This window comes from Lontra canadensis, unplaced genomic scaffold (genome assembly GCF_010015895.1).
Source record: "Lontra canadensis isolate GAN:19392208 unplaced genomic scaffold, GSC_riverotter_1.0 scaffold105, whole genome shotgun sequence".
In the NCBI taxonomy this organism is placed as follows: domain Eukaryota; kingdom Metazoa; phylum Chordata; class Mammalia; order Carnivora; family Mustelidae; genus Lontra; species Lontra canadensis.
The window spans coordinates 2427534-2440751 of NW_022631099.1; the positions used below are offsets into that span (position 1 = coordinate 2427534).

The 13218-nt window shown below is 42.9% G+C and overlaps 1 protein-coding gene across 3 annotated transcripts in view; it reads right to left on the bottom strand.

Annotated features, from left to right (window-relative positions):
* The window catches only part of STK4 (serine/threonine kinase 4), a 90144-nt gene extending 82406 nt beyond the window's left edge, over nt 1-7738 (bottom strand). Inside the window, exons 1-2 of one of the 3 annotated variants that reach the window (XM_032838636.1) lie at nt 7615-7738; nt 1775-1855 (exon numbers count right to left, since the gene is read on the bottom strand). In XM_032838636.1, the coding sequence (XP_032694527.1) occupies nt 1775-1855; nt 7615-7649 (116 nt within the window). In that variant the 5' untranslated portion in view covers nt 7650-7738. Of the gene's footprint in view, nt 1-525; nt 752-1774; nt 1856-7614 lie in introns of those variants that run through there. The other 2 variants (XM_032838638.1, XM_032838637.1) reach the window with 2 other exon arrangements.
* Nucleotides 7739-13218: the final 5480 nt, after the last annotated feature.

The window sequence follows — 13218 nt, forward strand, 5'->3', positions numbered from 1 at the left end:
ACTTTGATTTGACATGATAAGGTCTGAAAAATGCTTCAGTTGGTAGGCTTAAAAATAAAAGGATCATGGCTGCCACTCACTGAGCACACACTACGTGACAGGCACTGTACTCAGTACCATACCCCTATTATCCCAGGTAATACTTGGTATAACCCAGATGAGGGAGATAAGAATATCTATGCTTCATAGCAGAGGTTTATGAAGCTTCAAAATATTAAGTAATCTGCTCAAGCCCACTTGTTTATTGTGACTAATACAACAGTAGAGCAAGGGCTTTAACATAGGTCTAACTTCAGAGTCTACGCCCGTACTACTATAACACACAGTTCTCTTAAAAATGAAAGAAACAAGTTAGTTACATATTCAATTATGCCCACCACGCTTTATCTTAGTCAAAGGAGGACCTGTGAGCACTGTTAGATGAAGGGCGTTAGACTCACTGCCTTGAGGGAAAACAGCAAGGAGGCCAAGCTAAAGTTGAAAAGGACAGGCGAGAAATGTGGAGGGACTGTCGTTTTCCCATACCTTTAAGGATGCCAAGTCAACTTGCAGTCTTCAGAATCATCTTGTACTTGTCTTCTAACAGCACAGCTGGTGTCCTCTTTTATTTCCCTTCTCTGCTTGATGTCTTACTTGGTTCCAGAGAGTATTTTTCCAACTTAGAAAAAGATGACTAATGTTTTTTACAAGGAGGCAATCCATGAAAACCTATGCCATGTAACCCAGGATCGGGTTTAACATTATTCCTGACCTACATTAGACATAAATAACATTAAAACCCAAAATAATCTAATGACACATAAGACTTGATTTCAGGGGCACCTGGGTGGCTCAGTCGGTTAAGCATCTGCCTTTGGCTCAGGTCATGATCCCAGTGTTATGAGATCGAGCCCCACATTGGACTCCCTGCTCAGTGGAGAGCCTGCTTCTTCCTCTCCCTCTGCCTGCTGCTTTGCCTACTTGTGATCTCTCTCTCTCTGTCCAATAAATAAATAAAATCTTTTTTTAAAAAAAGACTTAATTTCAAGGAGCACACAGCACTTAAACAATACAAGTTTTTAAAAGTTAATATTTCAGGTCTTCTCTTGAATGAGAAGTACTCTTGAGAGACTAAATACATACACACACACATACACACCTGCTTATTAATGCAGAAACTATCACTGAATGATACACAAAAAACCACTATTACTAAATACCATCTCAGCAGTATTTTATACACTCATTCACAAATCTGGGTTTCAAGAAGTACCCTGGTTCCCGACCTGGGATTTTCAATCTCTTGGAAGTTGTAAAGGTAGTGACAGTCCTTGAGGTATTTACTGTATCTCACAAAGCTGCACTAACTAAAATGCTGAATTCCATTTTATGGAAACGATAGTTACTGCATATTGATCAGTAACCATGAACAGCAAATAAAAACGTATGACTAATAAAAATTGTTAAATGAAGTATAGGCTAGTTAGTGCTGTTACATACATAAAATCATGTAAACTATGGATTCTATGAGACAGAAAACAATAGATACCCTTGGTGTTGAAGAGACCAGGCATCACTAAATCTGTCTATAATGGTGACTGGGGGAAAGAGGGAAAGGGCATCTCAAGCTGTACATCTCCCACCCAGCCCACTCGGAGCAGTGCCATATGCAACATTCCTCTTCCTTTTCCTTAGGTTTGTGAATTATTGACATAAGAAAGGTTCAGCTCCTTCTGGTGTTGAGGAAGAAAAAGATTGGGACCTACTGGTCTACCTGTATTTTCTGTACACTCACCCTTCTCCAAGTTTCTCTAAGACATCAAACACTTCTTCGGGTTGTTTAGTCAAACTATCTTCATCCAACTTTTTCAGCTGCCTGTGAATGAAGAAATAAAAACATAAAATACATTCTACTTGCTAGCAACTAGACCACAAAATACATTATTTATATTACAATTAGCATCTTGGGAATTGCTCTACAAAGTCTTTACTAATAAACAACAGAGGCAAGGTAAGAGACTTTTTTTGTAGTATTATGTTTACAATTATGTTATGTTAGTCCTATACCTATACTTACATACATCAAACTTACATTAGTTTTTAATGTAGTGTTCCATCATTTGTGTTTGCATGTAACACCCAGTGCTCCATGCAGTTCGTGCCCTCCTTAATACCCATCACTGGCCTACCTCATGCCCCACCCCCTCCCTTCTGAAACCCTCAGGTTGTTTCCCGGAGTCCATTGCCTCTCATGATTCATAAGAGACATTTTTATTTATTTGAGTTTTTAATTTATATTAAGTTTTTTTAAATTTGAGCATTATTTATTTATTATTAATTTATTTAAGTATTTTTATTTATTTGTTTGTTTGTTTTTTATTAAGTAATCTCTACACCCATTGTAGAAGCTTGAACTCATGACTCTGATATCAAGAGTTGCACATATTTCTGACTGAACCACCCAGGCACCCCAACCTGAGACTTAAGGGCTGTCTGTGGCAGTATTACATGTGTCCTGGGTCCCTCTGGTGAGCATAATCAGGACCAGAGGATAGAGAACTACCAAGAGTCAGACTTCAGTTCAACAGGTCTAAGAAATTTTCCAAGCTACCTGGGTGGCTCAGTCAGTTAAGTGCCTACCTTTGGCTCAGGTCATGATCCCCGAGTTCTGGGATTGAGCCCCTCCCTCCCCAGCACTGGGCTCCCTGCTCAGCCAGGAGTCTGCTTCTACCTCTCCCTCTGTCCCTCCCCCTGCTTATGCTCTCATATGCACTCTCTCTCTCTCTCAAATAAAATTTAAAAAAGAAAAAAAAATTTCTAACTACAAAAGTTGCTCTGAAATGGTTTAGACTGCCTTAAGAAGTCCCTAGTTCCCCATCACTGGAGAACTTAAACAGAAAATGAATCATCATTTGGCTGAAATGCTACAGAGTGGATTTAAGCTTTGATAGAACCTTTAAAAACCATGTAAAGCTTGAGATTTCGCGAATTAAAATGGCATAACTATCTTTTCAGAAGAGATGTTTAATGTAAGGTTAACTATAAATTAAATCATGGTCTCAGACTGGAGGCCAAGGAAGATATAGAGACTCTTGTTCTCCTTTAGCAAGATTTTGGTAATTCAGCCAAAACACAGGGATTCTATAGGTATCACAGAAACAGAAAGTAGAAGGTATACACTTATACATGATCAAAAGTGAAAAATAACTATGCAGCTAGGAATTTCAAACAGACTCAGAGAGACTCTTCCGTGAGCAGCTGTGTACCTCCAAAAAGTCCCCAAAATCAAAGATACATGGCCGCTTATGATTTCCTGATAATTCAGATTTTTTTGATTATGCTAGATGTAGTAAATAACAAACATGGAGGTTATAAATTAACAATATTTTATTAAAACTGAAATGTCTAAAAATTATTAATGGGCTTAAGGAAGAAGCTTGCCAAAGAATATTTGTGTGTGTGTGTGTATCTTCTACACAATAGTTTCCTGAAACTACAAAGAACAACAAAAAAAGAGAGCTCAGGAAATGGTGAAATTATGGAAGTAGTAACACTGAAGACTTATTTGTAGAGAAAAGGTTTAAACTAGCTGGACAATACCAATTTTTACAAGAGAAGACCGGAATTACATGGAGAAGACTTGAATTGCATACACACACACCCCTTCCTGGAGCAAATAGTCAAATCATAAGAAAAGACAGAAAGAAACTTGAGAACACATCGAGTGTATCCACCCATGAACACGGATCTCTAAAAGACAATCTCACATAATTTTGTAAATGTCAAAGACTACACACTAAAGAAATGGAGAAATGCTCCAAGTCAATAATTGCGACAACTTGAAAATTAACAAAATGACCGCAGTGACCTTTGAAACTCAAAAGGTCCTAAAAATTAAATTCCAGTGACATCATAAAAACTAGCTTCAAAACAAAAAGGGGTGAAGTGAAACTCCTCTTAAACTTCAGAAATGAAATGTCTATGAACTCAGACGTTAGAAAGAAAATCGTACGAACTGGGGTGGGGGGGTGGGTTTTTGTGAAGTGCTGAATTCATAACTGTATAAACAATGGACAATACCTCATTTCTCAAGTATAATCAAACAGCTTATATAAAGGAAGATCAAATGTGTTCCTTTGAAGTGTCGACTTTGTGGTTTACAAAAAGCAAAACTCACTATTTCAACTACCCTGAGACCACAACATAACAAAGGAAACTGCGCCTGGCATGAGAGAAACAGCTGCGAGTCCCTGATAATCCTCTGACAAATTGTGTACCTGCTCAGAGACTTCTCTCCAACAATCTACTTGGCGTGTGTGTGTGTGTGTGTGTGTGTGTGTGTGTGTTGAGATTATTTATTTATTTATTTATTTGAGAGAGCCAAAGGCAGACGTTCAACTGACTTAGCCACCCAGGTGCCCCAGTTTTTTGTTTGCTTTTGATCCAGGCTTAACAGATCTTTCTCTCTCTGCTGCCTGATAACCCAGAGGGGATCAATAAACATTTCCTATATGGATTAACGAATGTAATGATGGGAATCCTAAACTTTTATCAGCAATCCTTGTGAGCTTCCAAAAGAATAGAATTCCACCCTAAAAAGGATTACCAGATTCTCAACAAATAAGATTCCTACGGAAAATCCTCTACTAAGGGACTCTCAGTGATACTTTATACCGTAAGTCTTCATGGAAGAAGCACAGAACAGGCCCACTGATGATTCAGCTCTCAGCTGGGACTTCCCCCAGGCCTTAGGTAGTTTCATTGCTTGTTCATAAAAGAAGAGGCCTGGCCAACACAGCCTCCTTGGACCCAACACCAGCAGATGCTCCTCTCCTAAGTCAGACGGCCACATGGACAACCAAGCATTCCAGAAATGCCCTCTACATCCTCCAGCACACTACTATCATCTAACGCCAGCTCACTTTTAAAAATCATAATCACCTACATAAGCCATCAACCTGAATCACTCAGTCACACACAAATGTCAAGCTCATGAACGCAAAGAGCATTTCTTGCATTGAGATTGTCACCCCTTGCTGGAAACACATGCCAACTGCATCTCTGAAAAGACAAGTTTATCTCTCCAAACACAAATGAGGGTATTTATGAAGCAGTTACTCATAGATTTGGCTAATTCTCAAGCCTCTTTCTCCCATCTCAGAACTCTTGTTTTATCTCATTTTATTTATGTATACCTACCCCTCTTTCCATTCAGAATTTGGTATGGTTACAACAAACATATAAAATAAATTGATGACTTTTTTAATGATAATAAAATGAATATCTTGCCTCTCCCCAAATTCCTATGTTGAAGTCCTAAGCCCCAGGACCTCAGAATGTGACTTTATTTGGAGATAGTGCCTTTAAAGAGGTAATTAAGGTAAAATAAGGTCATAGAGGTGAGTCCTAAGTCAATATGACTGGTGTCCTTATAGAAGATAAGGACAGACAGGTACAGAGGGAAGACCATGTGAAGACAGAGGAAGGAGAGAGCCATCTACAAGTCAAGGAGAGAGGCCTCAAAGAAACAATCCTGCTGATACCCTGATCTTAGACTTCTAGCCTCTAGAAAACTAGAAGAAAATACATCTCTGTTGTTAAAATCACCGTTTTTGAAACTGACATGAAAGTCCTAATAAATGCAAGTAACAAAGTTAATCTGATGCAGATTAGGTACTTCACTAGTTATGATGAGCAGGAAAGCACCAGTCTTTCAAAAATTCAGCCCTGCAACACTCTTCTCTTGCACCCTCAATAAAGTTCTTAAAATCCAAAAGGTGCAGGAATGAGTGTGTCAAAAAAGCAAAAAGGTTTACGCTTTTGGCCAAGATTATAGAACACATGGCAAAGGTAGAAACAAAACTCAGATTCCTAATCCCCTTTTCAATTAAACCAAGGCCTCAGAGAAAAAACAAATATAATTCAGGAAGAAATATAACCAGTGTACATTTATAACTGGATCATTATGGTGCTGTAAGCAAATACCTGCTAACATTCACAGTCCCTGTGAAACCCGGGTGCTTCCAGAGGGCATCAGAGGAAACAGTTAAAAGCATGGACTTTGGACCAGACCGCCTGGTTTAAACTCCCAGCTCTGCCACTTACTGACTGTGGAACTTCCCGCAAATCACTTGAAACTCTTTGTGCCTCAGTTTTATCACCCGTAAAATAGAGCTATAGAGATAACCACCTCTTATCATAAGATTGTTGTGAGGATCGAAAGAGTCATAATAAGCTGAATCACACGAAATTACCATTTTTATAGGTCATTTACATGTGGTTCACCAGGAGACAGGGAAAGCACTGAGAATGGTTCCAGGCACCCAGAAAGTGCCATATGTGTAAGAATCATTATCATTTCCTCTCAGCACACTACACTAGGGTGAATTATGAGTCCATCCCAAACAGCTATTTGCCTTCTGCCATGTTTGTGTACTTCAAACATACCCCAAGTGTGCAGCCCAGGCTGCCAATCCCTTCCCTTCACCTCTCCTTTGCCCCACACTCCCACACACTGAACACTTCCTACTTTAGTGCTCATTCTGCTGCAGGAAGTCAGAGGTCTCTGTGAAATAGAAGCTAATTACACTGGCACCCCAGAGAAGCTGGACTCAGTTGATCTCTGCTATTTTTTCTCCAGATGTGGAAGAGCGACACAAGACCCTGGTGTCCACAGCGCAAATCAATGATCTAACTCAAACCAACACCAGAGTTCAGACTTTCTAGGATCAGCCACCTCCCTGATCTTGACTTAAAAACAATTCCAGGTAGCAGCAGGATCTGGAGCTGATACAAAACAATAGAGGCCCGAAAAGGGCCCAGACTGGTCAGGTCATGACCGAGACCTACAGCAAAGAAGGAAATACACAGGACTGTGTCTCAACTCTTCTGGGCCTCAATTTGCCCTTCTTGAAAATATCCTCTTATCTCCTTACCCACCTCCCAATGTCAGGTTTGAAAAACTGAGGAGGACGTAAGAAAAAGTAGGAAAGCAGGGGGCATCAGGAATGAAAGATGTCATCCTCATCCAAGAGTGGGGACACTACCCGGAAAATTTTCCTAAATGCTATCCTGCACGAAGCCCTCCCTTGTCGGACCTTCAACCTTTCTCCGCACACCTTCACCCTTAGGTGTGAAGCTTTTGCCCTCGACAGATCTTCCCCATTGCACCCCTCAAGTGGGACCCCATCCCTCAGAAAGTCCACCCAGTCTTCCTCTGCTTGTTCCTCACCCATATCTTAGACCCCTCTGGGTTCTCATCCTGCTCCAGCATCCCCCCACCTCAATGAATCGATCCTAGCATGGCCTCCCCCCCAGGCGCCCCCGCCATCAGCAGGTGCTCTCCCTAACTTGTCCCCACGTCCCTCAGCAGCTGCTCCCTTCAGCAATGCCCCCTTCCGCCAGGATATCCCCCCCACAGCAAGTGCTCTCCCCAACCAGTCCCACGTTTATGCCCCTGGGCGCGTGCTCCCCTCTGCCGGACACCCTCCTGGCGGAGAGTCCCCCACTCAGCAGGTGCCAGGATCGCTTGGCCCCGCAGGTCCATCCCTCCGGGGGCTCACCCGGTGCCTCTCCTCCGCCAGTTCCCGCCTTTCCCTCTCCCCACCCCCTGCCTCTCAGCCAGCGGCCCCTCACCGGCGCGGCGGGTTCCTCAGCTGTACGGTCTCCATGGCGCTGCCGGCAGCCGCCCAGACCCGCTCACTGCTCCATCCTCCCCCAGGACCTCCCCGAGCCCGCCCCGCAGACCCTCCCACACTTCCGCTTTCCGCCCCCACCGGAAGCGGCGCGCAGCGCGCGAGCAGGGCGGGGCTGCGAGGATCTGGACCACGTGAGGCGGAGCCTGAGTCACGTGGCGCGCGGGGCGCGGCCTCAAAAGGCAGAAAGGAGAACGCCCTCCGTCCGGCTCTGGTCCGTCCGCAGCGCGGTTTCGGTGCAGCGCGGTGCTCCCGGCCCGTCTCCCCTGCTGCCCGGCCCTTGTTCCTCGGACCGAGATACTGAGGCTTCTTGGGAAGCGGCCAGGTTCTCGGCGATTTCTGGGAAGCATTGCCCCGGGGACTCCTGGAGGTATTCGTGGGTTCCTACCGCTCCGTGCCGGTTGGATTCTTGTTCCAGAAGGAGGCCGAACCGCCCTCGGATGTCTCAGAGCATCAGGCTGTATATTGCTCACCCGCTTTTCTTAAGGGCTTCTCACCTTTGAGTCGGCTGCCCGGCATAAAGATAGCTAATCGTGATTAAGCGCTTGCCCTGTGCTTACTTACCTGTAGTCTCGTTTAATCCTTTTAGGAAGCCTGTAACGTTATCCCCAATTTTATGTATTATTTGATGCTCAGTGCTTTACTAGAACTAATTCATTTAATACTCCTAATAACCCTAAAAGGTAAGTACTATTATTACTCTCCTTTTATAAGGCCAGAGAGGTGAAGATCACATAGCTAAGAATAGAGATTTGGAGATTTAGATACAGATCACTCTGCCCACAGCCTGCACCACCAAACCGGACAACCTCTGATTTATACCCTCTGTTTGGGCGTGGGAGTCGGTCTCCCTCTCCCCTAAGAGCTTCAGTTCCAGCTATGGCGGTCTGTAAACCTTCATTTGCCCCCACCATCAATGAGTGTTGAGAAAAGCATATTCCACCCAGTTTACCCGTGGGGTAGGTTCCATGAGAAAACTTCAGTTTTTAATTGTCCTGCTTTTCCCAAAGGTATGCCATCCATGAAGTTAACAGCTAAGCAGCCGCCTTTCAGGGCCACCCAGGTATGGCACCCCATATGGTAAAATAGGGATAACGGATCCATTCCCCTTACAGGGGTGGACCACATTTGCAGAGAATATATGTGGCAGGCACAATCCTATGCTTTCTCTTAATCCTCAAACAACCCTATGAAGTAGAAGTTACTATCCACATTTTACTGGTGAGGAAGCTGAGACTCATAAACACAGCTAGTGAGAGAAAAGTTTTTTAACCCAAGACGGGCTGGCCTCCACAGAATCCATGTTTTATTTGCTACTTTGTCCTACTAGAAATCTGTAAAAATGGTAGTAGGAGCCCTGAGGTAGTAAAGATAAAAAGTTTGTACAAAGTTCAGGAAGCCTTCACAGGTCCCTATTGCAAAAAGTCAGTCCTCTATCCTCTGAAATCCCCTGGTACTTTTCCTGTACTTCTCCTAAAGCATACTCTTCGTTTGACCTCATGTTTAGGCCCCACTGCCCACACACGCATGCCTATAAATGAGTAGGTACTCAGAAAACCTTTTTTAAAAATAAATGTCAGTTTACCAGTACATAGTGTCAAACATCCCTCCTTTATCCCCTTTCTGGGATTTTTCCAAAAGGTAGGCTGACATCAGGATTGCCCTCTCTCTTTTTTTTTTTTTTTTAAAGATTTTATTTATTTATTTGACAGAGATCACAAGTAGGCAGAAAGACAGGCAGAGAGAGAAGGAAGCAGGCTCCCCACTGAGCAGAAAGCCCGATGCGGGGCTCAATTCCAGGTGGTCCCGTGACCAGGACCCGAGCTGAAGGCAGGGGCTTTAACCCACTGAGCCACCCAGGTGCCCCAGGATTGCCCTCTCTTTAAACAGAATTTCCAGTCCAGCACTGCCCCATAGAAATTTCTGGGATGGTGGAAATGTTCTATTTATATGCTGTCCAAAACCAGTGCCAGTAGACACATGTAGCTGTTGAGCACTTTAAATGTGGGTAATATAACTGACAAACTGAATTTTAAATTATATTTAATATAACATTTAAACAACAAACCTCGGGTGCTTGGGTGGCTCAATGGGTTAAGTGTCTGACTTTGGCTCAGGCCATAATCCTAGGATTATGGGATTGAGTCCCAAATCTGGCTCCCTGGTCAGCAGGGATTCTGCTTCTCCCTCTCCCTCTGCCTCTCCCCCCAACTCATTCTTGTTCTCTCTCTCAAATAAATAAATAAAAATTTTTAAAAATATATAAGTAAAAAACCTCAGCCTGAACCATAATATGATTATAGCTTAAGAGAAAGAACCAGTGGGGCACCCGGGTGGCTCAGTCCGTTGAGCATCTGACTTGTGATTTTTTTTTTTAAAGATTTTATTTATTTATTTGACAGACGGAGATCACAAGTAGGCAGAGAGGCAGGCAGAGAGAGAGAGAGGAGGAAGCAGGCTCCCCGCCGAGCAGAGAGCCTGATGCGGGGCTCGATCCCAGGACTCTGGGACCATGACCCGAGCCGAAGGCAGAGTCCTCAACCCACTGAGCCACCCAGGCACCCCTGACTTGTGATTTTTGACTGGGGTCATGATCTCAGGTTTGTGAGATCCTGTATCCGGCTCTGTGCCCAGTGGGGAGTCTGCTTGAGATTCTTTCTCCCTTTCCCTCTGCACCTCTCCCCATGTGTGCACACACTTTCTCTTTCTCTCACTCTAAAATAAAATCCTGGTGCCTGGGTGGCTCAGTGGGTTAGGCCTCTGCCTTCGGCTCAGGTCATGATCTCAGGGTCCTGGGATCGAGGCCCACATCGGACTCTCTGCTTGGTGGGGAGCCTGCTTCCCCCTCTCTCTCTGCCTGCCTCTCTGCCTACTTATGATCTCTCTCTCTGTCAAATAAATAAATAAAACCTTAAAAAATAATAAATAAAATCTTAAAAAAAGAGAGAACCAATGAGCAGGGTACTCATAATTCATTCCATGCTTACTGAGCTCCATATGCCTGTCACTGTAGTCGGCTTTGGCTAGGTTACAGTACTCAAGACATAGATGAGTTCTAGCTTTTTTGCAGTTTACAGTGTATAAGATACAGTTGCTAGGCAGGTAATTAATGTGGTGATAAATTACATAAAACTATAATATGAGAACCTAACCAAGGCTGGTAGGATCAGGAGAACTCTGAGAAGGCCAGAACAGTCATTCATTCATTCATTCATTCAGCAAATACATATCTAGTATCTGCTCTGGGCCAAGCACAGCACTACCTGCAAGGCAGTGAGGAAAATAAAGTTTCTTCCCTCATGGATCTTCCATTCAAGGGGGAAAGGCAATAAAACAACAAAACCAAATAGATAAAGAAACAATATGTGCCTGAAATGAGAGACTAAGTCACACTAATATATATATATTATATATTTTATATTTTATATTATATATATATTATATATATATATATATATATAAGATTTTATCTACTTATTTGACAGGCATAGAGGCAGGCAGAGAGAGAAGAGGAAGCAGACACCCTGCGGAGCAGAGAGCCCAATGCGGGACTCAATCCCAGGACCCTGAGATCATGACCTGAGCCAAAGGCAGAGGCTTTAGCCCACTGAGCCACCCAGGTGCCCCCACACTAATATTTTTTAAAAGAGTATTTAAGGCAGAGGGAACAGCAAGGGCAAAGGCAAAGGCTTGTGTTGGAAGAGCAGCCAGAAGTTGGCATGTTTGGAGCAGAATGAAGAAGGAAAGGCAGGAGATGAGGTAGGAGCTGTGGCCAGAGTCACATTCAATATAGGCAATGTAAAGATGCAAAAAGATTGCAAGTTAGTTCAATGTACTAGTTAACTATCACTATGTAAAAAACCACCCCAAAGCCTAATGGTCTCAAAGTAATCATTTTCCAGTTTTTGGTTATTACAAATAAAACTGAAAATCATTTATGTAGATGCTTGTATGGACATATATTTCATTTCTCTTGAGTAAACAAACAGGTGAGAAATATCTGGGTTAATGTATTAAACTTTTTTTCTTTTTTTAAATTAGTTTTTAATTTTTTTTATTAACATATAATGTATTATTAGCCCCAGGGTTACAGGTCTGTGAATCACCAGGTTTACACACTTCACAGCACTCACCATAGCACATACCCTCCCCAGTGTCCATAACCCCACCACCCTCTCCCTACCCCACCCCCAGCAACCCTCAGTTTGTTTTAAGAAACTGTTTTTCAAGGTGATTATACTATTCTATATTTCCACCAACAGTGTATGGGAATTTCAGTATCTCTATATCATCTATACTTGGTATGATCGATCATTGCAATTTTAGCCAATCTAATAGGTGTGTAGGGGTATCTCACTGTTTCATTTTGTTTTGTTTTAAGATTTTACTTATTTATTTGAGAGGGAGAGGGCACAAGCAGGAGTGGGGAGGGGCAGAGGGAAAGGGAGAAGCAGACTCCCTGATAAGCACGAAGCCTAGTGGGGGGCTCCATCACAACCTGAGCTGAAGACAGATGCTTAACCCGCTGAGCCACCCAGGCGCCCCCCTCACTGTGTTTCTAATTGGTATTTCTCTAATGACTAATGATGTTGAGCATCTTTTCAAGTACTTGTCATCTGTGTATTTTCCAAGTCTTTTGTCCTTCTTAAAATTGCTTTCTCTTATTATTGAGTTTTTAGTGTTTTTTTAAAATATTCTGGAGGCATGTTCTTTATCAGATATGTGATTTACAAACATTTTCTGGAGCTTGTATTTTCATTCTCTAAACAGCCTCATTTTTAAAGAACAGAAACTTTAATTTTTAAGTACAGTTTATCCACTTTTTTCTTTTATGACTCATACTTTTGATGTCATATCTAAGAAGTCCTAGGGGAAAAGACCAGTCCTGTAAGCTCACTTCTCAAGTTCCCAGGTCAGCTGACTTCTGGCTGGGTTCATTGTCAGGAGACCAAAAACAGAAAACTAAGAGAGAAGCCAGTCTTTCTCTCTCTTCTTTGCTTCTGATCAAGTATCTAACAGTAATTTTGTCTTCAGCTCCTCCTAGAGCATCCTGACTTGGCTCCAGCTCCTACTCTGCTGCAGCTTCTGAAAGAGCAGAGGCAAACTGAGGGCAAAGCACAAGCTAACACTCCACAACTCACCCCCACCCCCACCCCTCACCCTGTGGGTTATGTGTGACATTCCTCAGGCATCCCGGCTGCCCTAAAACAAAGGAAAGGAAGAAAAATGGTTAACTGATGGAGATCACAGTCATGCAGGATACAAGACACAGTCTCCTTCAGTTTGCACCTGTCAATGGTTTATAAGAAAAAAGCAATTTCTGGGGTGCATGGGTGGCTCAGTTGTTAAGTGTTGCCTTCAGCTCAGGTCATGATCCCATTGGGCTGCCTGCCCAGCGGGAAGCCTGCTTCTCCCTCTCTCTCCCCCTGCTTGTGTTCCCTTTCTCCTCTCTCTCTCTCTGTCAAATAAATACATAAAGTCTTAAAAAGAGAGAGAAAAACAATTTCCAGAAACCTATAAACTCAGTTTCCTGGAACCCTAACAT